This window comes from Rhineura floridana, chromosome 9, assembly GCF_030035675.1.
Source record: "Rhineura floridana isolate rRhiFlo1 chromosome 9, rRhiFlo1.hap2, whole genome shotgun sequence".
Taxonomy (NCBI): domain Eukaryota; kingdom Metazoa; phylum Chordata; class Lepidosauria; order Squamata; family Rhineuridae; genus Rhineura; species Rhineura floridana.
In genome coordinates this window covers 97111947-97137242 of record NC_084488.1, presented here as the reverse complement: position 1 = coordinate 97137242, position 25296 = coordinate 97111947, and the positions used below count along the sequence as shown (strand labels likewise).

Genomic DNA, 25296 nt, shown 5'->3' with positions numbered 1-25296 from the left:
AAAAAGCAAACTAACAAGAAGTACCACACAGCAACATGTGACATGTAGCTCTGCCCTCTGCTGCATGGCTAAATGAGACTCCCTGCCTGCACATTTTTTATTTTTATTTTTTTGCAGCAGAGAAACATGAGGGCTTGTGACAATTTATCATATACCAGTTGCTGAATCTCACACCTCTCAGCACTCCAAAGCACCCAATGATGAATAAGTTGTTTACTACTTTCTCCTTTGGTCTCAAAGGAGATATGGTGTGGGTATTCTGCCAGCATTTCAGGAAGTTTATTTAAGCAGGATTTTCTTTAGTTTACAAGAAGAGGTTGTGAGAAGAGTAAAGGGTGGGCTTAAAGCACTTGCTAATTTATGATGTGGCCCTTTTGCTTACTTCCTGGGTAATCATTTCCAAGCTCTTGAGCTTTTATTTACTTTTTAAGATTTATTAATGTGTTCATAAATGATCTGAAGTTAGGGGTGAATAGCAAAGTAGTTGGGTTTGCAGGTAAATGTAATACTTGTTTTGCTGCTGCTATTAATGAATGCTACTCTTAATTATTGTATTAATTTGTGACTTTAATATTGTATTTTGGATTTCTGCTTCTTTTGTAAGCTACTTTGAGTATTCATTTGAAGCAAAGAGTATTAATAGTAAAAATTAAAATGCTACTAAGACATTTTTCAAATATTCAGTGGTTTACAATACTTTTAAATATATACATAAAATATCAAATTATTCATATGGTGAAAATCCGAGTGGACTGTAAAGAGCTCTAACAGATTATCTCCAAATTGGGAAGATGCAGCTCAATCCCAGTGTGTACAGACAGAAAGAAAAAGAACCGAGTCCTGTGTACCCTTTTAATGTATTTTTGGATTTAATCATTCAAACAAATTTATTCGTCTTGTTAAGCGAAAACAAAACTAATGTTGAATCAGATCGAAACATCATTTTGTTGGTACAAGCCATCCAAATAAGGCATTTAAAGAGTTATAAATAGTCCTAACACATCCCCTCCCTGCAAATACCTGATTATGCAACTTTATTACTTTTGCAATTTTTTACAAATGATACATTGATACAGACGAGGGGGGAGAAAATCTGTATTTAACAGACATCAAACATTCGATTTGCTTATAGTAAAAAAAGAACTAAGGATGGGAAGTTCTGTCAATTTTGGTTCTCTTCCTTTCTCATTTCTCTAATCTTAAATTCAGTCCTGCAGCAATTTGTGAATTATTTTTAAAAAACCATAAAATTCTCCAGCATTTTAGTGCAAATTTCTTGTAAAAACTGTATTTGTGTAGGCAAACTTTGAAGGATTGCTGTGTTTTGGTTCTCATATTGTTTTGGAAAGTGCGAGTTTAACAGATTTGGCTTTAAATGCGAACTGAATCAAATTTCTCGCCCATCCCTAAAAGGAATCTAATAGATATGATGTGGAGATCACAACAGTTTGATACACGAAGGCAAAATGTTACTGTCATCCCACACTAGTGCAATTCTCATTAAATAGTAGGATTTTGGAAAGCATAATATAGGAATTGTGTGCTTGTTGCGCACTTCTGTTTGTCCACATTCATTGTTATCTCATTGCTTCAAGGCCTGGAGGGAATTTTTTGTTTACCCTCTTCCTTGTGTGAGGTGTATAGATTAGCATGTAGAATACCTCCGTGTCATCAGCCATTGTTTTCCAACTTTGATGTCACCTCCAGCAAGGGAAAGCCATTCAAAAGTGCTTAATGTTTTGAAAAGGACCTCTGCACTGTGGAGTATCTAGAGTTTATGAAATCACCTACCTTACACCCAAATTCAAAAGCAGATTTATTGCAGCAAGTATAGCTTTTGTTGTTATGTGCCTTCAAGTTGATTACACTTATGGCGACCCTATGAATCAATGACCTCCAGTAGCATCTGTCGTGAACCACCCTCCTGAGAAGAGCCAGTGGTGTTTTTTTGAGACACATTCAGCCCTTCTTTACAAAGGGTATTTTGTGAAAGATGGTAAAAACTATTTTAATGTATAAAACACCATATTCTGAATACCTAAAGCAAAAAAGTTAAAAGTGTTCAGGAACAAGCTAAAATTGCAGGACAGAGCCACATGTAATGTCAACTTTGCAGCTGCTACTTTGTTGGAAACGCAACCTCTTAGAAGTGGAGGGGGTGCCGAACCTTTTCTAAGGTAACCTGATCTCCCTTGAAACTTCTTCCCACCAACTTACTTCGGAACCCTATGGGGAGAAAAGGAGCTGGGGGAAAGACAAAATTTCAAGGGAAAGCAGATTGGTAAGGAAAGGGTTAAGCATCCCGCCATCTCCAAATTGCCCTCTGAAGGGTGCTTTGCAAGAGAGAAAAACGATATGGAGCTCTAATTTTGTTCAACCCTTGTTTGTATTTTGTTCAGCCCTGTTGCAGGTACTTTGGATGATTTCCCTTTACACCAGGTGTTGGGTTTTATTACTAACTTGTTTTTCTGTCCCATGTTGATGGAATCCACTGTAGCAAACTACAAAACTAATTAAGGATTGGGGAAAAAGTCAGTTGTATAGGAAAAGGGAATACAGTAAACCAACCTATCAAAAAGGTTCTAGCTTTTGCCATGTACCTTTCAGTGTGAACAAACCTATGGGGGTCTGCGGGTCTTTTTCACCATAAAAGCCCCCCATTAAAGCATCTGTATCACTGGTGTGTAACTTGAATTTATCTACTAACTCTGCTTTTTTATTGCTATTTCATAAAGGGGATTTATGGGATTCTTCGATCTAGGCACGTCACATGCAGGCTTCTGGATGACCTTCAGTTTCACAGAAACTTACCTTTTAAAGGTAAATTGTGAATTGGAATAGGAATGGATTCATTTACCCCTTGAGCATCATAGGCATGTATGAGACAGTATGATGCGTCTGAGCAGTTCCAGATGTCACTATTTTCATGTGGAATGTGGAATTCATTCATCATATATCAGCAAAGTCAGGTTATGCAATCAAAGAAGATTTTGAGCTCTTGTGCAAAAAACCCACTCTCCCCCCATCAGACTTTTTGCAATAAGGAAAGTGATATGTAAATGCACTGGAAAGTGTGGGTTAACATTTGCTTGATGCATCATCATCTAACCTCTCAGGAACAAATAAAGATGAACTTTCAACCAACAGGTGATCTGGAAGTAACCTCTTGACTGCACAAGAGCCTGTCATGAATGGTTGAAGCAACAACCTTTCTGTTTATCAGTTAATTCCCCTAGTGCTTGCTTACATCAGCATCTTCTAGCAAGTGTGCAGCTTTTTAAGTCTCACAGAGCTCTTCTTCTGGGAAAGATCATGCTCTATGGAAACATAACACCAATGACGCTGTTAATGGGGAGCTGGGCTGGTTCATTTCAATTGGTTGTGGGTTGCATCCCTAGCGAGGAAGTACAGTTTCTGCAAATGAGCATCTTTAGAAGGCAATATAAGAACAAAATAAGCATCAAAAAGCTGTATAAAAATGTCTCAAGAATCCAAATGCTTGTTTTGGAAAAGGCTAGAGGGTGTTCTACCCAAGCAGACAGAATGTTCAAGCATGCCCCAACAAACAGGGAGTTCTTCATTCAGGACTCTGTGTTCCTTGATGCTTGTACTCCTTATTTCAGGCCTAGGGAGCTTCTTTTGCCCAGTGTATTTGAAGAGCAAGCACTGATGGAGCTCTGTCGATGAAACTTCTAGACAAAATTTCACAAGATTGCTTGTTACTAAGGATTCAACCACCCTCCCCATTAATGTTACCACTGCAGTAATGTGGCATTTGCTCCCAACACCCACACTCCAATAATTTGTATGAGTACAAAAATACAATTCTTCCTGTAGTTGCTTTCAAAATAGTGTCATTCCATAGAAATGTGGAGGGTCCTAAATCAGTTTTAAGTGCAGGTGTTCTTTGTGGAGTACAGGATGCTGGCATTTGTATAATTCTAAAAAGCTTTCTATGCTGCTAATCACCCAGGAATTCCATTAGCAGCTATTCTACAGATTTAAGCATGCCCGGAATATTTTTTTTTATTGTGTACCACACACTACATCAAATAGTTTCTGAGAAGTCTCCTCTCTCTCAAAAGCAGTTTGTCATGCGAGGCTCCTGTCTATAAGCCCCAAAACTAATTCAGTATGTAGAACCAGTTGCATGATTTTCCTAAAGGCTTGCAATACATTGAGGTGGGGGATTAAGTATCAATGTATGTTTACTTGCATAGGAGAAACTGAATGGCCACTCAGACAACATTTGCATTTTATGTTTCCTTGAAGGGGAAATCATACTGTGCCTAGTAATACACCATGTAATATACTGGCCAGGGAGAGGTCACATTTACACAACATTAAACTATAGTTCCCAGGAGTCTGTGGGGGAAGCCAACCTAGTACAGTGGTAGTAGAGTGCTTTACATGTATGCTGCTGTCTTTCAGTCAACCTGGGCTGCAAACACACCATAGCTTTAAAGCACATTCAAAGCACACACAGTCCAATTCCTGGGAACTCTAGTTTCTTAAGGGTGCTTGGAATTATAACTCTGTGAAAGGTAAATTACAGTTCCTAAGATTCAAGAGGGGGACAGATGTGCTTTGAAAGGTATGGTGTAATTGCAGTTTGTTTGATTAATTCAGATTTTCCTCCACTTAAGAATTGAAGGGGTGTTTTTTTGAGATGCAGAGTTCCTAGCCTCCTTTTCCCCTCCTCCATGCTGCCTTTTCAAGAAGGTGAAGTGAAGCGACAGGCCAATCACCTTTATTCCCCTCAAGGTCTCAGAATTAAAAAATATATCTTTATTTATAAGACAGACTTTCTTTTAACAGGAGCCAACATTTTAAGACCAATGCTAAGATAGGAACAACAAAGTAATGGAAAAACCAACATTTTACAATATCAAACAGTAAAGGAGTCTACAAAGGTAAAAAACAAAACCATTAAACACCAAAGAGTTAAAAGCAATTTTAAGTGCAACTCCAGTTTACAATAGTCCTATAGCAACAAGACAGATGTTTAGCATGCAGAAGTGTGCCAAGTTATATTTTAACATCAGCCATATAAAATTCAGCCTTCTGCATCTTAATGGGGCACCACTGACATTCCTCTCTATGCAACGCCCCTTCATTTGTTCACTGAGCTTTTTTTTGTCTTGTAATTTAAAATCTATTGATCTTTCTGAACAACAGGCCATGCCTCAGTTTGCCTCCAATAACAATATTGGAAGGAAATCAGGAGAGTCAACTGCAGATACAGTAAGGATTCTCTCTTTTTTTTTGGCATACTGGGCAAAACACAAGTCTAGCACACATGCAAAAACAAAACTCCTGTGGCATCAGATAATGCTGTTCCTACTATTTCCACTACAGCAGACTCTTCTCAGTGTCCTCATTTCTCCATTATTGTGTCCCTCATGAGGTACTAAAAGAAAGCCACTAATTTCAATACTTCCAGAAGACAAAATTTGTTAACACAACTCTTCTGTACCACAGACAAAGCATTAAATCTTAGTGCTGTAAAATATAAAGATTTTAAAGCCAAGAGGCATGAAAAAGAGAGACTCTTTTAACACCACGTTGCTTAACACAAACTAGCCTTGTCAATGTGGACTAGGAGATTGGCAAACCTTCCTCCCCACCAGATTACAGGGTTTCTTAAATGGCCAACAAGGGGCAATTTATTAAGAGTTAAAGTGTAGGCAAGAGAAGAATGCTGGAGATCTGGCATGATCAAGCTGAAAGTGATCTCCATTCTCACACTTTCAAGAGGAAGAAGCTATTCATAGAGTCTATTTATATTTTCCTACTCCTGCTGAAGTGAGAGCGCATGGTAGTGCCCGTTAACAAAAAAGATTAGAGATAAGAGGGTAGCCAAAACCATACTGAGACTCTGATCCTCAGTTCACAGAAGATGTCTCACATTTGGAGGCCCATGTCTACACTACACTTGGGTGAGCAAAGTTGGCAAATAACCCCAAGAAACTGACCTTTCTTGTCACTTGGCCTTGTAGATTTCCTCTTAGCTTAACCACAAAGAGGGAATCAATAGTGAGCATCTGATTAATTCTCTTTTCAGAAACAAATTTAAGGAGTCCCAAAATGTTTCTCCAAGCAGGTGGTGAAGCAGTTGTCTGAACCCATCAAGTCTGATTCATTTGCAGGACCATAATAAAGCCAACCAACTGATTTTCAGTTGACCAAGTGACCATCTGAAAATCAGCACTCACCGCCGAAGAAAAATGGTTGTGCAAGCTATTCCTTTCATACAAAAAATGGGCAGTAACCCTGTAGTAGAGCAATATCCTCCCCCCCCCCAGAAATAGATGCAAGGTAGGTCATGCGTAACCATGAACATGACCAATATTTCTTTTACAACACTGAACAACGTAAACGCAACATTTAGTGCCAAAAGCCACCTTCAAGATTTCTGCAGAATATCCATGTTTCCAGATATTCAGTCCATACAATTGAAATGTAGTGCAGCCGTTCACAACACTTTTGGGCAAACTATTTTACCATATCTCCTTCCATCTGGAAGATCCCATAAGACTAGAACTATGCTAGTTGTTAAAAAGTGGAGCTACTGTTGCTTTGCCACCCAAGCCTCCACTTTTAGTTGGGGGATGAGGAAATCTGCAGCTCTCTGGATGTTGTTGGATTCCAACTCCTATCAGCCCTACCCAGCATGGCCAAGGGGTCAGGGATGATGGGAGTTGTAGTCCAGCACCATCTGGAGAGCCACTAGGTCCCCACCCCATTTCAGTTCCACCTCCTTCCAAGGCTCTCCCCCTCTGTATTTGGTGCTACAAGTAACAACTGGAATAGTTATTCCTAGTAACATGTATATTTATGTCAAAAGAACACTCTGCCAGCTGTTCTTTGAAGGCTAAGGATTAACCTCCTTCTTGAAGCAGCAGCTGCATCTAGAGAACTTAGCTTTAAAAAAGTGATCAAGAATGCCAGACAGTTAACAGTTAACCTTTAGTACAACTGCTAGCAACAAGCAGCAATCAGGCTGGCTTATGGACTTGCTGGTGCTGATCAAGGAATGTTTCAAGTATCAATAGCTGTGTTCCTTCTCATTCTACCCAATACCAACTTGCTGCATTGAGGTTTTGCCAGCTTAAAGAGAGGACAGTTGTGCAAAAGTCGCAGTCATTTTTTTAAAAAAAAGTCATATTTCCAAGGGCTTTAGGCTCAGTTAGTAAAACTGTTAAAAACAGATTTTTTTTAGCATTCTTCGACAACTGTTCCCATCAAGGAATACAATTTTTTCTTAATTAGCCGAAAACCAGGACTCAAGATCAGAGTACGTTTGCTGCTGGAGGTAAAGCAAGCTCTAGGGAAGAAATCCCTGAAACTAGGCCATGAACAACAGTCCTGTTTGAACACCAGGGTCAGTTCAAAAGTAGGTACAACAGTGGAGTCATAGACAATCTTATCCAGCTTTTTACATACATTTCCGGTTTCTAAATTTACATGAATAATACATCCCCTTAAGCCACAAGGCTCGGTGGAAGCGAGACGCAAAACATCTTGAGCTATCCTCCTGGTTAGTTTTTCAGGGACTAGAAGCTTTGAACAATGCAGTTTAGTCTGCTTTGATTTGGACAGGCAGCTCTCCAGCATTCTAACTAGACTCAGACAAGTTTGCTCCTCAAACACCATCTCATTAAAGTTGGGTTCAGGCACTACATAATCCCAGTAGTCAAAATCTGTAAGGGATGGGAGAAGAGGAAAGAGATTCTCAGTTAGGAGGCAAGAGGCCAGCCAGCCACCACCTGCAGTATCAAATAATTACAGCAAGCCAGAAGTTCAGACGTTATACACGTATATTTCACAGAGTGGCTCCTGGGGCTAATGTAAAATTGCAGCTAGGTATGCTGCATCTGCTGCCAACAAGCAACCCCACTTTGAAGTCATGCAGAAATACAGTTTGTTAAATTGCCTTCCCCTTGATAAAGTGGTTACAAGAGAAGATTCATGAAGTGCATTTCAATTGGAATAAGGCCCTTTTGGACACTAGCAAACACTTGATTATTTGCTAAGGAGGAACAGAAGATGTCAGCAGAAAACGACACACACAGGAGACTCCTAAGCAGCAAATGAGCCAATCATGTTTTTCTTAAGAGATTATGTTTTGGCAGGCTGTCAAAAACAGAGCCAAGTTCCTTCACACACACACGCCCAAAGAGAAGCAACTTGTTTACTGCACTAAATTAAGAAAGCCTTGGGCATATATGTCCAACAAATTTATTTATTTTATTTATTTATTTTATTTAATTTATATACCGCCCTAAGCCCGAAGGCTCTCTGGGCGGTGTACATAAAAGGTAAAAGCAAGCACAATATATAAATACAATAAATACAATAACTCAAGAAACAAAAACACACAAACAATACGAAAACCAAACAACATCCAGAATACAACATAGTAATAAAATACTGTAAAAATACACTTTAAAATGCCTGGGAGTATAAAAAGGTTTTCACCTGGCACCGAAAAGATAGCAGCGTCGGCGCCAGGCGCACCTCATCGGAGAGACCATTCCACAGTTCGGGAGCCACAACCGAAAAGGCCCTATTTCTAGTCACCATCCTCCGAGCTTCTTGATGGGATGGTACTCGGAGGAGGGCCTTAGATGTTGAGCGCAGTGTACGGGTAGTTTCATATTGGGAGAGGCACTCCACCAGGTATTGCGGTCCCATGCCGTGTAAGGCTTTATAGGTCAAAACCAGCACTTTGAATTTAGCCCGGAAACAAATAGGAAGCCAGTGCAGACGGGCCGAAACAGGTGTTATATGAGCGGACCTTCTGGTCCGCGTCAACAATCTGGCCGCTGCATTCTGGACTAACTGTAGTTTCCGAACTATCTTCAAGGGCACTTGATGGGGACAATTAAGCCACTTTCACCTTTAGATATGGCAAAGAATTATAAGCAAAACTGATGTAATGAAAGTCATCAAGGCTGCAATCCTAAGCACATTAATGGTAGCAAGACATAAGCATCAGAACTGAAAGTTTTGCTAAAACTGTTACAGTAGGGCCCCGCTCATACGGCGGGTTCTGTTCCGGACCCCCACTGTAAAGCGGAAATCGCCATAAAGCAAAACCCATTGACGATAATGGGATGCGTCGTGTGAAAATGACGTCAAAATGGCATGCGATGAAAAAAAACTGCTGTAAAAACGGAACAAGCGCCTTAATGCGGGGACTTTCCCTAATTGAAAGCCGCAGCATTAGCGAATCGCTGTAAAGTGAATCGCTGTAAAGCGGGGCCCTACTGTATATCAATACACTGCTACTGATTATTCGCAAATTTAAGGCTGCAAGCTTTGGCTGATATATCTACCAAATAACCTGGAGAGGATGAGGCATAGCTAAAGTTTTTGCCAATAAAGCTAAGTGGCACACATGCTTTTATTTTAGTCTATTTTGATTGTGGTAGGTTGGTTTTAAAAAGGGGATGAAATTGTAAAAAATAGTTCAAATAGTATTACAAGAAGGGCTGTGGGAGCTTCCAGTTGTTCCCTTACTCCCAATACTTCAAACAGGCACTTGGCAGGCAAATGCCAAATAAAATGCAGATAGTAATCATCTGAAAATATGACAGCCCTACAAAGGTGACAGCCATTTTTTAATTCTTATTCAAGTCCATTTTGACCTTCATGTTAGGGCATGAAACAAACTAGCAAAAAAACCCTTAAAAATGAATTTCATGGCAACCTCCTGGCGAGGTTACTCTATATTTTTTTTATTTTTGGTATGCAATGACTCCCCTGGTTTGTTGGTTTAAAAGTTATTTGCAAGATTTTCTGATGTTTTCTAGTAGGACACATTTCAAAGATCAGCCCTAAATTCAAACTTGGTGCCCAGCTAGTGTAAAAATATATGATTTTTCACTGTAGCTGGTTAACAAAGCATGTTATTCATTTGCAAAATGCTACCTGTGGGCCACGGTCCAACACTGAAGTCCAACATTCCGTTTCCCCACAGTGTCCAATCAGATACCTCTGGGAATCTATGAGCAGGACATGAGCACAACAGCCGTCTTCTGGTATTGTTCTAAAGTGACTAGTATTCAGGGAATATAACCATCATGACTAGTAGTCTCCAGTAGCTTGATCTGCCATGAATTTGTCAAATCCCATTTTACTGCCATCAAAATTGGTGGTCACCACATAATTTAACTACATCCTGTGTAATTTAGTATTTGTTCTTGTTATCCCAAATCTCCTAATTTTTAGCTTCATTAGATATTCCTGGGATCTTGTTTGAAGAGAGGGAGAAAAAACGTCTCTATCCACTTTTCGCACACCATGCATTGTTTTATATACAGCAGTCTTCAGGTTTTTCTGACCCAGGAGTGATATTTAAGTGAGACATGCATTTGGGATACATATCTTTCCCCACCTCATATTTGTAAGGTCGTAGTGCTGCTGCTAAGGCAATGGGTGATTTCCAATACTGATAGTTAAGTTACTTAAGGGCACTGATTTCAATGGGTCTACTCTGAGTATTACTAACACTGGACATCACCAATTATATTCCTGAATAATTTTTCTTCACTGAAAATATTGATACCTACCCTATTAAAACAAAATTAACATGCCCAACTGTCTTCATTAAGCTTTGTGTATACACATTTTCTTCAGTGCTGTCAAACAAGGAAAATAGTATGATTTTTCTATGAAAAACAGCATGCAGTTGTTATTATTCTGAGATATCTGTACATTAATTCTCCAACTACTTTGTATTGTGTGAAAATGGAACACACACAGAGCACATGCTATGAGTGTTGCTGCTGATCGAATAGCAAGATAGGGATGTTCTGCACAGGCCTAGCATAATATATCCGAATAGTGCATTGCCAACTCTTGCATCGTTTTGGATAGCAGGCTAAATGATGGCGTATAATATGCAGATGAATGAACAAGCCTCGGGGTTCTAGGAACAGTTTTCTTAAACGAAATCTGAAAGACAAGGTTTTTTCCATACATGCTATGCATGTTTTGCAGTATTTTGTAAACACTATCCATGATGCTCCCACAAACAATTTTAATGTACAATGGATCTCTTCCAGTCATTTTGACACCTCTAGAACTTGAACTGGAAGTGTGCGTGTGTGTCTAAGGGACAGTTATAGCTCTGAACTCTTTACACCAACTGGTACAAATGCAAATTTAGGGCTGTTCCTTTATATGCATCCATCCAAAAAACTGCAGGAATTTTTGCAGAAGGCTTTTAACCCAAAGGCTTGTGTGTGTGTGTGTGTCTATACATACAAACAGAAGAAATACAATACTGGGCATTGCCTCACAGCCTAATAGAACCTGGATTACATTCAGTTAGTGGCAGTAACCACTATCTTAATCCACTCACCAGTTAAGGTTGCATGTTGAAAGCGTTGCTGTATCACTTCAGAGATACATGCAGCGTTTTTAATGTTTAAACTGCTAGTTGCAACCATTCTGAAGAACAATAATCCTCACCACCAAGAGGTCAGTCTTGGTTTACTGCAAAAGAAACAACTATAGTTTATTCACAGGCCATTAAATAAATAGCAGCATACAAAGTTACAACAGGCAAAACTACAACAGGAAAAAGTTGACATGGATTGCACCACATTGAACAAAAACGTCTATGAGTTATTTAAAACCTACTAGCAGTTTAAGGGGGGGAAGAAAACAGCAAGATCAAATGTTTAAAAATCCAGATTTCTTTTAGTTTAAAAGGAAAAATAGTTTATAGGTCAGTTGTAGAATAATAATCATAATCCATTAATTCAGCTTCCAAGACAATGACTCATCTTACCTGCTAAAATTTCAAGTAAAGTGCATAAACTTTAATTTGCTAGAAAAGTAACTTCAGCTTTCATTAGAAATCAGCTTAAATAAAGAGTAAAAAAAATCACCACCTAAACATACATACAAATATAAGTACACACTCTTACCCTTTCGCTCCACGCCTCCCACCCTCTCCTTCACCACAAGAGCAACTTATATATGCAACATATATATATATATATATATTTATATACACAACCCCCACCTCCTCCTCCGGAGATCTTTGGGGCAGCGTTAAACTTTGGCAGGCAATCTCTCTCCTCTCATTGGCTGCTCCTTTAAGGTAAATTGCATGCAGGGCGAAAAGCAGCCAACAGCCTTCTTAACGCAGTTCATCCGTGTGAAAGAAGAGACGTTCGGGGTGGGGGGAGGAAAGGAAAGGAAGACGAGCGGATCACTTGATTGGTCCGCGTGAATGCCAGAAAGGTTGGGGAGGTTGGCAGAAAGGAAAACATCGGTCACCTGACTCCCCTCCCTTTGACTTTCTGACACTGCCCAGCTGTCTGCAGGAGACTCTCAGCTGGGGTGTTTCGACCAGCTTCTCATCGGCGTTCGCTCTTTTCTGCTCACATGGTCGTCCACGTGTGCGTGTGAATTGGTGATTTACCAGCGGGCAAGCGGTCGCTTTCCTCACCTACCCATCCCGACGAGAAGCATTTATTTATTACGACATTTGCACCCCACCTTTCTTCTGAGTGCAAAGTGGCGTATGTGGCTCTCTCTCCCCCACGCCTCCATCTTATCCTCTCAACAACCCAGTGGGGTAGGTTAGGCTGAATGTTGGTGTGACTGGCTCAAGGTCACCCAGTGAGCTTCATGGCCAAGTGGGAGTTTAAACCCTGGACCTTGTCCAACACCCTAACCACTACATCACATGCGTTCTCTGTGCCCATTCCTTAATACATCTCACTTCTGATTGCATTTTGCAAAGTGTGTGTGTGGGGGCATTCTGAAGCTCCCTCCCTCTAAATCTGGGGAAACAGAATTATTATTTATTAAATTTATATCCCACCCTTTGTCCCAGAAGGATACCAGGACCACAAATGAAAACAGTAAAAGCACTCTAAAACATCTTAGAAACAAAAGACTGTTAAACATATTAAAACAAAACATATTTAAAAACATAAGAAAACAAAATGGGATTAAATTTTTTTTTTTTAAAAAGGTTTAAGAACATCTTAAAAAGCAATTCCAACACGGATTTATCTACAGGAGCAAAATAATAAAGACAAATGTGGTATTTAAATGCAACAGGATTTGGTTGCCTATATTACAAAAGTGCTGCTCCTAACACACAATCTCTTATTGCATTTGCTCAGGACATGTGCCTCTAGCACACATCTGGACCTACATGTGTGGTCAGAACTGAGCCCCTCAGAAAAAGCAGATGAATGTGTGTGTGTGTGGGAGGGAGTATAGGGATTTGGTTTAGTGCCCTGGGGAAAATCTCACACTGGACATCAGGCTATGTTCTGTTTAGCAGAGCTGGCTAAGAAAATCAGCATCTTACCCAAATTAACAGGAGCTTGCATATGGGATTTAGGACTTTTATGGAGTGTTCCCTTGAGGCAGAGATTCTCAAACGGTGCACCCAGGCACACTGGTGCGCCCTAAGAGGTGGCTAGGTGTGCCTCAAATATTATGAAAGTATATTTTAAAAATGAGAAGTAATAGTTTTCTATAGTTTAAGTTATTTTTATTCATAGTTTAAAATATATTAATATATTTTTAGTTTTGTACACGAAGTGCGCCAGAAATTTTTTATATGTTTTACAGTGCTCCACGAACCAAGAAAGTTTGAGAACCACTGCCTTAAGGCAAGGGCATGGAACTTGTAGCCCACTAAATGCAGGCCATCTGGAGAGCCACATGTTACCTTATCCCTGCCAGTGTTGTGTAGTGGTTAGAGCAGCCTTTCCCAACCAGTGTGCCTCCAGATGTTGTTGGACCACAACTCCCATCAGCCTTAGCCATTGGCAATGCTGGCTGAGGCTGATGGGAGTTGTGGTCCAACAACATCTGGAGGCACACTGGTTGGGAAAGGCTGGGTTAGAGTGTTGGACTAGGACCTGTGAGACCAGAGTTCAAATCCCCACTCAGCTATGAAACTTGCAAGGTGACCTTGGGTCAGGCGTTATCTCTCAGCCTAACCTACCTCAGAGGGTTGTTGTGAGGATAAAATTGAGAGGGAAGAGAAACATGTACACCACCTTGAGCTCCTTGGAGGAAAGGTGGGATATAAAAAAAATGTAAATGTACTGCCTTCAAGTCGATTCCGACTTATGGCGACACTATGAATAGTGTTTTCATGAGGCTGAGAGGCAGTGACTGGCCCAAGGAAGATATCCTTTCCTTCCACTCCTTTATGCTCCTGGCTTTGTGATTTTTCTGCCCAGGCTCCTATACTTATAACAGGTTGTGGGTCAGGTAGACATTTAACAGGTGAAGTTAAAACATAGAGGATAAGGGTATCAAGGCTACTAGCTGCAATGTCTATGCTCTGTCTCCACAGTCAAGCTAGTACGCTTCTGAATGCCAGTTGCAACCGCAGGAGGGGACAATGCTCTTGCACTCAGGTCGTGCTTGCAGGTTTCCCATGTGCACCTGGTTGGCCACTGTGAGAAAAGGACGCTGGACTAGATGGGCCATTGGCCTGATCCAGAAGGCTCTTCTTATGTTCTTATGTCCTTCTGTTCCTGTCCACCCCATCACATTTCATGGGATGGTGATGCACTGATGCAGAAAGCTGCAATTGCTATAAATAAGAACTTAGGAAGAGCCCTGCTGGGTCAGACCAAAGGCCCATCTAATCCAGCATCCCATTATGGCCCTCTTACAGAAAGTCCAGTGGCAACTTTTTGCTGCATCACACAAATAGCCCTAAGAGTTCAGCGGCCTACACACTCTGGGCTTGCTTCTTGTGGCTCTGGGGAAATGCTGTGCACAAAAGACCTCCCAAAACTCTCTTCCCTATTTATTAGCAGATTAATTGGGGGAGTAGAAAGTCTCCAACAGTTGTCTTGCAGTTGAACCTCACCATCCGCAGTGCAGTGGCAGTGACGCAACTCCCACCGCAAGCTGTTTGTTTCTTTTGCTGCTCCTGCTGCTGCTGCAAGTAGCAACTGTGCAGCAACTGTGGTGGCGACCTGGCCACCGTTTTGCATCCCTCACAATACCTTGGACCTAGTGACATAATGAGAAGACATGATTCATTAGAAAAGACAATAATGCTGGGAAAAACAGAAAGGAGTAGAAAAAGAGGAAGGCCAAACAAGAGATGGATTGATTCCATAGCCACAGACCTGAACTTAGAAGATCTGAACAGGGTGGTCCATGACAGATGCTCTTGGAGGTTGCTGATTCATAGGGTCGCCATAAGTCATAATCGACTTGAAGGTACATAACAAGAAGTGTTATTCTGGGACATTGGAGGGTGGCAGGGGCAATGGTGGAGCTTATTCTGAGAAAATTTGTCTTTTACTGCAAACTGGTATTTTTTTCCTAGCGATATCAGAAAAAGTAAAATCTATGAAATCTTATGAAATTTTGTTTTAAAAATAAGTAATTTCACCTCAGCCCTACCCTGTAGGTAGCAATTTCTGATCTGTCTTTTTGAGGGAAGGGACCATAGTTCAGTGGTGATAGAGAACATGCTTTGAATGTAGACAGCGGTGGCTGGTAAAAACTGGACCTGGTCAGGCCCATTTCTTCTGGTTTCCTCCCCATCCTCCTCCCTTGTAAAGATACTGTGGACATTTAAGTAATGCAGTAGTATAATTTAATTTAGATGCTAACTAAACTCAACCCTGCAAGGTAGGTTCAGCTGAGAAACTTCCCCTCCTAGAATTCTACCACCCATGCCTGACAAGGGTAAATGGTGGGACTTGCTGGCCATAGTGATCATCGTGACTGGCTGCACTGTTCACAGCTGTGATTGGCCAGCAGAGTAGATGGACAGAAAAGACCCCCAAGGAGTCTCTTAATGATAGGAAACATATGACTATAATTGTGTGGCTGGGACACAGAACTGCTGTCCTACAGCTCTGGATTTTGAGGTACGGGAAAAACAACTGTCAGGGCTCTGCCCCCACCTCGCCCTAGGGACTAGCCTCCTCTGTCATGTAGAATCTGTGATGATGGGAACGATCTGCTTCTGAAATCCTGGATAGTCGCTACTCATCAGAAAAGACAATACTGGGGAAGATGGCTAAATAGACTGACCTGGTTTATAAGGCTGAGCATGTGGTGAAGCAGGAGCAACAGGGGCTGGGAGCAGGTGACCTTGTTCAGAGTTGAGAGAATAATTGGGGGAGAAAGTAAGTACGTGCTAGTGTGCAAATACTATCAGGCAGACGTCCAGCTAACTCCAATTAAATCCTGCACTGGGAAGATCTCAAACATCTGCCTCACGCATCAAGACCATTCCTATTTATGTAGTAGCTGAAGCGAGCAAATAGTAATACTTTTGTGTTTTTTTGGCCAAGAAAAAAAAATTAAGCAGCGTAATGGGGTTGGCGTTTTATGTCATTTTTCTCACTTCAAAGTAAAGCTCTGTTAACTGATCAGTTCAGCGGTTCATTAATTAAAACTTCTCTACCAGTTTGAGTGCTGACTGGAACATCTCCAAGAGAATGTAAATGATTTGTTTGTGGCTCATTAGCCTGATGGATTAATGTTCATCTGGCAGCCACCTTTGTGCAAAACTCTGCCATAGGGAGAATAAAGGAGGTGTCCACTGGGCTGCTGGCTCCATTAGATCAGTGAGGTTCATACAGGACTGTTGCCCATTCCAAAGGCACTAGGGAAGTACTTGCGAGACTAAGGAGATCACAAAGGTTTGTGAGGGGAATGCATGGCATGTGATGGAAGCCAAATACATCTGCATTGACTCCCCTGAAATAAAGTCTGTAGGGAGAAAGCAATGTTTGGGCCCTTTTCTTTCAATGAATGACATTTAGGGCCCCTCCAGACATCCTTCTTTAATTGTGCATTCAAGCTTATTTTTGCTCATGAGTGGGTTATATTTGATCCCACTTTCAATACTGTTGGTGCTGCAAAGGTTCTGGGGCAGATATACTGCTTTGTTTCCAATCAATGCATGTCCTTGAAGTTCCTGCTGCAACCCTGTAACTTTTTATACCAATTGTTTATTAATTCTTTTCTTCACAGCAGTGAACTCAAACAGACTTACAATCAATAAAAATATTAAAACCAATATAAAAAGTAAAATAAATAAAAAGCTTTAAAAATACAGTATATAAATTTAAAAGGCAATGGGACAGCCCATCCCCTCAAAGAGCTTACAGTATCAAAAGCCCTCCAAAAACCCTCCAAAATTAAGAGCTAAATGTCTGGGAAAAGATAAATGTAGATGGACTGATTCCATAAAGGAAGCCACAGACCTGAACTTACAAGATCTGAACAGCGTGGTTCATGACAGATGCTCTTGGAGGTCACTGATTCATAGGGTCGCCATAAGTCGTAGTCGACTTGGAGGCACATAACAACAACAATGATGGTGCCAAGCGTGCCTCACTGGGGAGAGCATTCCATAAATGGGGAGCCATCATTCTCATGTCACCACCCTCCATACCTCTCTCAGAGGGGGCACACAAAGAAGGGCATCAAATGCCAAACATAGGGTCCAGGTTGGTTCATAAATGTTCAGGGGTGGTGTGGTGTTGTCCCATATTTGTTGTGCTAAAGTGCAAGAGCGCCCCTCCAGATGGCAATAATGCAATGACATTGAGGAAGCATTGCAGAACTAATAAAGTGGAATGATATGAGAATGATATGACTAACGCACTATTATTGCGTCAATGACATGTTGCAGAATACACCCACAAAAAACTAAAACCCCAGTCTGGAGGAGGCCTTAGCTATTACTGTGTTTGTTCCACTTACTATTTTGTGTGTAGCTGACCCAAAGTCATACACATTATTCAGTCAGCACAATTTGGTGGCAAAGCCTTTTCTGGATTGTGTCATGTTTGAATGCTCCTCCATTTTTGCAGTGTCAGGATTCTTGCATAAAGAAAAATTGTATGGCGGTGAAAGGAGGTGGACTAAACTTCTCTCTGACACAAGTTTTTTATGGGCAAAGAGGATCCCCTCACTGTCTTGTGTCTATAGAACAGTAGTCACATGCAGTCTTATGCCTGAAGTCAGTAGTGGTACAATCCATTTGATTCTCCTGGTGTATAAACAAGCCAGCCCCTTTCATTCAAGTTTTAAGCATATGCTTTATAATTCCATTGAATATAAAAAGACTTAAATTTGGCTTGATTGTGCTCTTTATTACTGCCATTTTTCAGCATCCCTGGCTTTTTCTTGGATAGTATTGTATTCCTTGTATATTTCATTCACCATTGTCATTCCTGACATGTTCAAGATTTTCTTCCTTGCAATATTATTGCTGTGTCAAGATGTGAAGCATTAAGTCAATTACAGTCTTTAGCCAATCTAGCTGGAAAACATGCACCTTTGATCACAATCCCAGCTCCTTTTTGATTCTAAGATCAGAAATTGTTGCCATAGTGATCATATCCTGTGCAACGCATCCTCTGAACATCATGCTATAACAATGTCTGTTCTTATTGATGGTTCTTTTGATGGTGGGAAAAATCAGCCCAATCTTTTTAAAAATAAAAATAGTTATATATGCAGCAGATTTAGGCTGCAGTCGTATTCTATATACACCTACCTAGGAGTAAGCCACCTTGGACTCAGTGGGACTTCTGATTAGACATGTAGGATCGCACTGTTAGGTTATACTATTTGGGGAAGCGTTATTTTGAAAGCAAAAGAATGAAAAACTTGAGGTTAAACACCAAATGCTGACAATACAACAGTGTTTCTCTGGAAGATCTCTTCAGCAGTCATACTTGAGTGTAACTGCCAAATACCTAAGAATATGAAACTGCGGTTCTGAGCCTGAGAAAAAAATCCTTTCTAATCTTGCCCAGGCAGAAAAAAATATCATTGTTTTCTCTGTTTCTGCAGCACCGAGCAGGTTCAATCTCAGTGGAATGCTGCACTTTAATAACATTTAGTACAAATGGTGTCAGTCTTTCTTCATAGGTAGGAGTGCATTGTCTGTTTATTTTTCTTTCCTCCTGTATAATTTTGGTTTGCAGAAGAAAACCAGGCTTTAAACAAAATGGGGAAAATGACTCTCCCCCCTGCCCCCTCAGCAACTTGGGCTGTGTACACATGACATTTTATTTTAGAATCAGTGGAGACTAAAACTTTGTTTTTTCTATGTGGTCTTCGCATAGTCTAGATCTATTGCGTATGTTTTGCCCATGAAAGGTGCTCCTTGAGAACATGGATTCATTCTGAAAATAAAAGCTCATTGTAGATTGATTCTGCATTACCCTGCAGTGTGTGGATTTAAAAACAGATGTAGGCACTTCCAGCAGTGGGAGGGAGTGTGTTCACACCTGCCCAATGATGTAGGTGGGCATATACCAAGAACACAATCACCCTGCTTCATTCACTGGGGCATGTGCAGGGTGGATAAGCTAATCAAGGGGAGAGTTTTCAAATACACATTCATTTACTTATTAAATTTATTAGTGGTTTTTCCTTTTCCAATCAATAAAAAGAATAAAATCAATATAAAAAACTACAATAAATGAAAAGTTAAAAAACACAGGACATTAATAAGATGGTGGAACAGCCCACCTCCTAAAAGAAGCTACAACATTAAAGAGCCCTCCAAAAACTCTCCAAAATTAAGAGCCAAATGCCTGGGAGAAGAAAAATGGTTTTGCCCAGAACCTAAAAATAGATAATGATGGCACCAGGCGTGCTTCCCTGAAGAGAGCATTCCATAAACGGGGCCACCACTGAGAAGCCTGTTCTCGGGTTCCGCACCTCCCTCAGAGGGGGCACACAAAGAAGGGCTACAGATACTGATTGCAGGGTCTGGGTTGGTTCATATGGGATGAGGTGGTACTTGAGGTATTGGGATCATGAGCTGTATAAGGCTTTATAGGTCAAACTCAGCATTTGGACTTGAGCCCGGAAACTAATTGGTAGTGCAGTTATGCCAAAATTGGTGTTATATGCTCAGACCATTTTCCCCCAGTGAGCAATATGGCTTCTGAATTCTGTACCAGCTGCAGTTTCCAAACTCAAGTAACCACGCCCACCCTTATTCATCTGGATCAGGAGTTCTTAACCTGTGGTCCATGAACCCCTATGGGTTCCATGGATGGGCATCGGGTCCATGAACCAGGCACACACACGCAAAATCAATTTCCATTGCAATAAATTTGATTTTATTTAATTGTTTGTTTTTTATGGGGGTCCATAGTTTCATCAGATTCTCAAACAAGTCCATGACAGAATTTTTTTTAAGAACCACTGATCTAGACTGAAAGCAGCATGTTGAGGACAAGGATGAACAATTCTGGATAGAGACAGGCTACATTTTTGTGCTACAAAACTAGGATTGCCAGGTTAAAAGCATCCCAAACCCTGACATTTCAGGGGTGGGCCCTAGTGATGTCATGGGGGTGGACCCTAGTGATGTCATTAAGCATGATACATTGAGCATCAACCACAGTTGCTTGGAGCATACCACTCAAACAAACAAAAAATTCGGTGATTGGAAATTAAGATAGAAATCTTAGCTAAATGAGGGTGTTTCCAGATCCAGCGGAAGTGACGGGATCATTCCTTCTCATCTGCTTAGAGAGCCTGGGTAAGGAACATGTAATCTAGCCTACTTGCTTCTGGCAACAAGGGTTTAAGTGCCCTCAGACCAGGCCAGTCACCAGAAGGCCATTGTAGGAAGAAAGCCTAGTGTTGTGGAGATATGAGATGGGAGCACTGGGGAGTAAAGATGGATGCCCCTGAAGGCTGCAATTCTGAACACACTAAGGGACTAAGCCCCATAGAACTCAACAGGACTTACTTCTAAGTAGATATTGGTAGGATTGTGCTGTTGGTAAGGCTTGACTAGGGATCCTCTGCAACAATGTCCATATCAAAGCAGGGTTGGCAACCCTTTCCCTGGAATGCCCTGCTTGCCTTTTAACGTGACTGCTCCAAATATCTTTACAGACTTGACCCTTCACTGCAGAGAGAGGTTTGAGAAATGAGTAAGATTCTCTACTCTTTCCTGCCTACTCTGTGGGCTGCTATAAACTCACTTTGACAGCCAACCCAATTCCAGTGAGTAATAACTGACAGAGAGAAAATACACATGGTTTGATCTACCTTCAGAGGCAGTAGATTGGGAACAACATCAGTTGAAGCCACACTTCCCAATATGTGAATTCTCTTCATGCAAACCATCATGCAAATAACAAGGTGCATCATCCATGGGTTTAAGGGGGTTGAGCTGCCCACATGGAACCACTGTTGTTGCTTCTATGAATGTAAGGGAGTAAGGTCAGAGGTAAATGAAATGCAAATAGAAAAAGAAAAACAAAAGACAGTGATGATTTCCAAAATGCAATACCATACCAACCACAAGATCCCTATGAGTAAGGCAGAAAACAGAAAATCCTGGCAGCCAGTCAGCCAAGGTCACAGGAATCCCCATGCAGCACAACCTGACCCGGGGGCTGCAGTTAGTCCAGAGTGCTGAGCCATAATTGCTGACATGAGTGAGACCCTATCAGCACATAAGACCTCTGCTCTGAAATCTGCACTGGTTGCCGATTTGCTACCAAGCCAAGTTCAAGGTGTGCTTTCCATAGTACTTGTTCTGCTCTTGTAAGAAATTGGTCCTTTAGTGTGGCAGTACCTACGCTTTGGAACTCCCTGCCTACTGACATTAGGCAGACACCTTCATTGTACTCTTTTCAGCACCTGCCAAAACCATTTTTGTTTAGACAAGCCTACCCACACAGGTAGAAGCTTTTATGTTTTTAATCTGTTTTTAACTAATTGTTGGTTTTATTATTTTGAATGTTTTTAAATGCCTGTCTTTAACAGTTTCCCCCCATAATTTCATTGTTTTAATTCCTTCTATAAATCGCTTTGAGGTTTTTTTTACAATAAAGTGATATATAAGTATTGTAAATAAAATACATATATAAATTTTGGCATCAGTTTGGCCCTTGGGTCTCTTTCCTCTTTTATACTGAGTCAGGCCATTTGGTACCATCTAGCTCAGTACTGATGACATGAACTAGCATTGGCTCTCCAGGATTCCAGGCAATAGTCTCTTCCAGAGATTGAATTTTGGACCTTTGCATGCAAAGCAAGTGCCCTACCACTGAGCTACATCCCTGTTTAAAAACGTATCTTTTAAAATTGTTCTTTTCAACTCACTAATGAATGCACACCATACCTAGGGCAGATCCAGATCGTGCATTTAAAGCACATTCAACATACATTTGAGGCACATGAATCCCACCACAGAATCATGGGAACTGTAGTTTGTTAAGGGTTGTGGGAACTATAACTGTGAGGGGGAAGCTACACTTCCCAGGATTCTTTGGGGGAAGTCATGTGCTTTAAATGCAAGTTGGATGTGCTTTAAATGTATTATGTGGATCTACATTACTTCATAAACTTTGCCTGCATATAAATCATTTTAATTAAATTTTACAATGGAAATCAGCTACAAAGTGTACTGGGCGACCATGGACTACGCACCATCTGTTAGCCTAATCTGCCCCTCAGGGTGAAAACAACAGAGGGGGACCATGACCATCCTAAAGAAGACGAGCACACTTAAAATGTAGAGGAAAAAATAATTTGTAAATAATAATTTACAACCATAGTGTGAAATCAGATACATATCAAGACATAGTATGAAGAAATATTTATATAAGCATGAATGTCAAAGATGTTTCTTATTTACACAACTTGTAAAGATATTTATAGTGCAATCCTACTCAGAAGCAGGTCTCAATGTATTCAATGGGGCTTACTCAGACAGGGAAGCCTGTACAGCACTGCAATTCAGTGAGAAGGAACTTCACAAACCCAATCTAAAATTCAGAATCATGTCACTTCCGTTCAAAAATTATTTGAAAGATAAAACATATAATATATAGGAGGCTGGGCCCAATGTCCTGTAGGACCCTGCAGAGTTGTGTAGCGGAACGGAGAGTTTTGAGCGAGCTTATGTGTGTGTGTGTTTGAATCTTTGCTAAAATTCTACCTTCCCTGCAAATTTGTCAGACAGAGACTTTAAGCTTTAAAATAAGAAATAACTACTTTATTCTGGAAGTACATGCTTGATAGGAAAGAGTTCTAGACCTAGCTAACTAGCTATGTTGGAGCAGCAGACTCTGATCCCAGGGTCTGCCCTCATGCTGGTTGAGAGGAGAGACAAAAGAAAGATGTCTGGTCCCCTCTCGAGAAAGAAGAAAGACTGGAAAGGCGGGAAGAAACTGGGCTCAACATTCCTTGCATATCAGTCTAGCAGAAAGGAAGAGACAGCCGGAGATCAAAGGACAGGTATAGCCTAACAACCAAGAGGTCTCCTCTCTAGCTATGCCTTTAGCCCCATGCAGCCTCAACCCACAAGTTGGAGTTGATCCCCATATATTCCAACATAATATGCCCTTTGTAAGTAATTAAAAAGAACCTGCATGTATACTTTTATGCCTACCAAGATCTTGCTGTGATCTTCTGTTGTAGTGCAATCCTATGCATGTTTACTCAGAAGCAAGTCCCAATCCTGTACAGAGAAAGTACTCTTTATGCTGCTGAAAGCTATATATTTACTGAATTCCTGATGTGAGACAAGTAGGAAAAGGAAACTGTTCTCAGAACTTGAAATGGGGTTTAGCTATTGCCTGGGAGTCAACAAATCTTGTTAATCACAACCCTGACTTCACTTATTGGCTAAAAAACTGAAAGGGAAGGGATTAGAGCAGCCAGCACTAACAGATGTTGCAGGGGGAGGGTTAGCTGACATTTTGGTTTGCGGCCTATTGCCGAAATAAAACACAGACACCATTGCTTGGGTAAATAATGGGCCACTTTATTTAAACAGAATCAATTGAATAATGAACCTGCAGAAGGGAGATTAAGGGCGGGAGCATTCTGGTGATCCAGGCAAAGCCTGTTAGCAGCTATCGGGCGACCATGCCCTGCCTGAGCCTGGGGCTGCCCTGTGCCAGCCCCCCAGCTCCAGCCACACCCTGAAGATGTGTAGGGGGTCCAACCCGCATCACCGCCCCTCGGAGCCCTGAAACTCCGAGCGGATGAGGCACGTTGGCCCCAAAGGCGGCCCGTACCCTGTCCCCAGGCCGTGTAGCCCTGAGCTGCAGGCCTCCGGACCGCCTGTCACCCCCAAAGGTGCCTAAAGGTGTCACCTAGCTGCCCTTTCCCTTTAACCTTTCCCCGCACTTCTTCGCCACAGAAGGGGGACAAGCCTCTGCTTAGTCCCCCTTTACCCCACACCCGATAAGAATCTGGTGTAAACCCTTCTGCAGGTCCCTTAGAAAGATGTCATTGCCCGTGTCCGTCAAATGGACGCCATCAGGCCGAAACAGCTCAAGCTTGTTGTGGCCCACCTCTGGGTGGTGGATGACAGAACCTCCCAAGTCCCTAAGGGCCCTCTGAATCTGCCTGTTCACCTTTTTCCGTGCCCTGTCCATCCCTCGTGGGTCACCGGTACAATTCCACCTCCTGCGCGGCAGGATGTCTGACCACACTAAGTGCACCCCCGGCCAGCGACGTGCAATGGCCCGGAGGTCACCGCATGCCTGTTCAATTAGGGCCTTGCCCTTTAACAGACCCAAGTCGTTGCCCCCGAGGTGGATCACCAGCACCTGGGGCACTGCCACTTCCACAGCCGGTTGAAACAAGCAGGAGCCCGTCCCAACGCATCCCCCGACGTCCCAGCCACTGGACTGCGGCCCATTGACTGAGCCCCAGCTGCGTGCCAAAGCGAGACTTCGCCGCCCTGCGGCCCGCCCAGAACATCATACTGTGGCCACATAGGAGGATGCGTGGCTGCTCCGATCTTGTCCAGCGATCTGTTGAAACAACAACGACATTGGGTAACAAAAAAAAAAAGGGGGGGCCTGGGGGGGCCAACATCTAGCCGCTGGCGTCGTGTGTGTCAGCAAGTGGTCTAACGTAGGCCTTGTACGCGTCCGAGGACCACCCGCCCACAGCCTGAAGCCTGTCTTTAGAGAAGCCCAATAGGGCCGCCGTGGAGGCCGCGCCTATCCGGAAGGAGTGTGTCCCGAACTTACTGGGGTCCACGCCTAAATTTCCCAGTGTGGCCTTCGCCACGGACCAGAACTGGTATCTGGTAAGGGGCTGGGAGTTCCTATGTATGAATAGGTACCCTGACTGCGACCCCCTCGCTGCCACAAAACCGCGCAGGGCTGTTACTGGGCAGAGTTCTTGCTGCCGGCATGGGGCTAATACCACCAGGCGCCCCTTACCATGCTGGTCCATTTTAGACCGCCTGAGCCGCAGGAGGGCCCGCTCTGCCCTCCAGCTGAGGTCGGAGACTAGCAGAGCTCGGAGGGA

General features: G+C 41.9%; 1 protein-coding gene across 2 annotated transcripts; it reads right to left on the bottom strand.

Moving 5' to 3' along the window:
• Nucleotides 1-4734: 4734 nt before the first annotated feature.
• Nucleotides 4735-12308, bottom strand: DDIT4L (DNA damage inducible transcript 4 like). 2 transcript variants are annotated; one of them, XM_061582869.1, is made up of 3 exons: nucleotides 12041-12308; nucleotides 11372-11505; nucleotides 4735-7703 (listed from the first exon to the last, which is right to left on the bottom strand). In XM_061582869.1, exons 2-3 carry the CDS (start codon nucleotides 11457-11459, stop codon nucleotides 7219-7221), a joined length of 573 nt encoding a protein of 190 aa, XP_061438853.1. In that variant the 5' UTR covers nucleotides 11460-11505; nucleotides 12041-12308; the 3' UTR covers nucleotides 4735-7218. The 2 variants fall into 2 exon arrangements, with proteins under 2 accessions (XP_061438853.1, XP_061438854.1); XM_061582870.1 differs by lacking the exon at nucleotides 12041-12308 and adding an exon at nucleotides 11943-12021.
• Between the last annotated feature and the right edge of the window lie 12988 nt (nucleotides 12309-25296).

What these genes read in the sequence shown, in the direction of transcription:
- DDIT4L (XM_061582869.1), bottom strand. Translation starts at nt 11,459, where the DNA reads ATGGTTGCAACTAGCAGTTTAAACATTAAAAACGCTGCATGTATCTCT. An exon ending in TCAACATGCAACCTTAACTG is followed by an intron (nt 7,704 to 11,371) that starts GTGAGTGGATTA and finishes CATCCCTTACAG; the next exon opens with ATTTTGACTACTGGGATTAT.